Source organism: Galeopterus variegatus, unplaced genomic scaffold (genome assembly GCF_000696425.1).
Source record: "Galeopterus variegatus unplaced genomic scaffold, G_variegatus-3.0.2 Scaffold5438, whole genome shotgun sequence".
NCBI lineage: Eukaryota > Metazoa > Chordata > Mammalia > Dermoptera > Cynocephalidae > Galeopterus > Galeopterus variegatus.
Window position 1 is genome coordinate 246037 of NW_007731549.1, and position 3255 is coordinate 249291.

The 3255-nt window shown below is 33.6% G+C and overlaps 1 protein-coding gene across 1 annotated transcript in view; it reads right to left on the reverse strand.

Annotated features, from left to right (window-relative positions):
• The window catches only part of ITGAV (integrin, alpha V), a gene marked incomplete at its 5' end in the record, with an annotated part of 27782 nt that overhangs the window by 15154 nt on the left and 9373 nt on the right, over positions 1–3255 (reverse strand). Inside the window, one exon of the mRNA XM_008589430.1 lies at positions 2222–2359. Within this exon, the coding sequence (XP_008587652.1) occupies positions 2222–2359 (138 nt within the window). The remainder of the gene's footprint in view (positions 1–2221; positions 2360–3255) is intronic.

Genomic DNA, 3255 nt, shown 5'->3' on the forward strand with positions numbered 1-3255 from the left:
ACGACTATTAGAAAACCTTGAGGAATGTGATTCTTTAAGTCATACCAAGTATAAATCACTGCTCAATTAGTTCAGGAATAGAGTGTGGAATAATAAATTTACTAGTGATATGGTGTGTATAACATTCCCTGTTAGAATGACAGATGAGTATCTGAAGTTTGGAATGAAAAATATGTTTAAAATATTAATAAAACTGTGGTAAATAGATACTTGGCTGACCACCACTCTACACAAAAGAAAAAGGACTTAGCCAGCATTAGAGCAGCTACAGTATTAAAATACATTATCATTAAAGATAGTTTCAGAAATAGAAAAGCATAAAACAATGTCTTCCATGCCCAGATAACCAAATCTCTACACTTATATACTTAATACAGTAGCTACTAGCAAGCCACAGGTGGCTTTTGAGCACTTGAAATAAGCCTAGCATGACTGAGGAACTGATTATCAAATTTTATGTATGTTTAGATAAACTTGAGTATGTGAATCTACTTTTTCAACTATAAATTATAAGAATTCTAAATACAAAGAAAAATATTTCCAATGAAACTCTAGGATCTGAATTTTGATGTGCTATAAATGTATATACTATACTGTGGATTTTGAATAGAGTAAAAACTAGAATGTAAAATACTTCAGTGATAATTTATTTATTTAAAGATGACCGGTAAGGGGATCTTAACCCTTGGCTTAGTGTTGCCAGCACCACGCTCAGCCAGTGAGCAAACCTGCCATCCCTAAATAGGATCCAAACCCATGGCCTTGGTGTTATCAGCACCACACTCTCCCGAGCTAGCCACAAGCCGGCTCTTCAGTGATAATTTTTAAATTGATTACATGTTGAAATGATAATATTTTAGATATTGTTGTGAGCTGAATTGTGTCTCTCCTAAAATTTATATGTTGAAATCCTAACACCCTGGATCTCAGAATGTGACTGTATTTGGAGATATGGTCTTTAAAGAGGTAATATGAAAGTTAAAATGAGGTCATTAAGGTGGGCACTACTCCAAAATGACTGGTGCTTTATGAGAAGAGGAGATCAAGACACAGACACAGAGGGAGGACCATGTGAACACACAAGAAAAGGTGACCATCTACAAGATAAGGAGAGAAGTCTCAGAAGAAACCAAATCTGCTAAAAAACTTGACCTTGAACTCTAGCCTCCAGAACTGTGAGAAAATAAATTTCTGTTGTTCAAGCCCCCCAGTCTGTACTACTTGGTTATGGCAGCCTCAGCAAACCAGTACAGATATATTATGAAATATATTTTACCTGTTTTCTTTCTACCTTTAAAAAAATGTTGCTAACCAGCAAATTTAAAACTACAAATGAGGCTCACACTATATTACATTTCTAGTGGACAGCAGTACTCAATAGGGGGAATGCAGTGAATTGGAGGACCTATTTTAGAGAGAAGTAAATAATAAAAATGGTGGGATGGGTAATTAACACAGAAATAGGAGTAAATAACAGAGTTAAGAATGCAGAAGGAAAAGTGCCTGAAAGTAAATAGTTTAACTGTTGAAACAAATGTGAGACACAAAGGAAACACACAAAAAAGATTCAAATAATGAAGGATGAGAGCAGGAGGGGAGAAAAAGAAAGCCAAATATTACTCAAGTAATCATTTCCCTCCAAGGGGGTTCAAAAGTTAATCTACTTGTTTAGCTGGCTTTAACATGGTACTGGCATTAAAGAGATTGGTGAGTTCGCTAAGAATCGAAAGCAATGGTAACAAGAGAAATAGGAGATACAGTAACAGTATTTAAATACAAGGGTTTTACATAGGATTTTCTAAAATTATAATACAGTATTTCTAAAATTTTATATTGCTTTATTTGGTTTTACGAAGAATTATTTATGTACTATAATATGCATATATGTATATATATAGAGAGAGACTTTTTTCAATTAAAATGTGCATCGAAGATAACATAGGTATCAAAGATGTTTAGCAAAATACTAAAACACTGTAAATAAACTGGTGATTTGTTGTTTTCCTTGAATTATTTCACTATTTTATGTATATGAAATGCTGCCCTGTCTTTCTCTGCACATCATTAAGTTGAGTGGCTTTAAATACCTCTGACCTGAAAATTCAGATTCCTTCTCTGACTTCTTTGACTAAACATTTAACGACATCATAAAAGCAATCCCTGACAATATTTAAAAAAGGTCAACGTAAGAAATTAGTGATAAATGGAGAAAGCACAGTACCTGTCGACTCATGTTGGCAGGAGTGAACTGGTTAAGAATGGGTTGCAAACCTGTTGCATCAGCAGCTGTTCTGTAATCCAACCGATACTCCATAAAAATAGTAATTGGAGTGAGTTTGTCTCTAAATTCGGATTCATCCTAGAAATGGAAAAGCTTTGAATTAATGATGACATCAACTTAAACTATCTGGAGAAATCCTAAGTGCACATCACAAAGCCAGCTGTATTCATCCCTTAATCTTTTAATTCTGCCAAAACTCTGAGAAATTATATTTTGTGTTATAATAACAAAGGGGTAACCTAAAAGCTTATCATTATTCACTGAGAACTTGCAATCAAATTTTTGTTTTATAATGTAAAATTTGATTCACATAAAAATATACAAAGCATGTTAATGAAATGAGCACACACACACATACACACACACACTCACAATAGCTGGGACATCCCCAATAGCTCTTAAGCTACCCACGTACTTCTCTTTTCATCTCTCTGCCTTTCTTCTCAGAGGTAACCACTATCCTGAATGTTAAGTTCACCATTCCCTTGTTTGCTTTTCTATAGTATCACTTTTTTGAAATCTGTTTAAACTTCTTTTCTGGTCTATGCATGGTCAATTTTTATATTCTGTAATTGGTGGGTGCCAGATTTTATACAGGTCTGTTAAATCAAGCTTTTGCTATACAGTACGTCCCTGAACAATATGTTCTCCAGTTTTGCTTTTTCCTTTTTTGCTTATTTAAAAATGGGATCATACGTTGTCTTCTGTGATTTGCTTTCTGTTCAACCCTCTTGTTAAGATTCATCCATACTGTTGCATGTAGCCAAGATTAACTATTATTGTTCAGTAATAATTCTTAATATAAATATACCACAATTTATCTGTTCTTCTGTCAAAGGTTATTTGGGTTGTTTTGGAGTTTTTTTGTTTTTGCTACTACAAAAATGTTGCAATGATTATTCTTATACATAGTGACAACTAGATCTGTCAGCTCTATATTACCATATTATTTCCAAAGTCTTCATAACAATTTA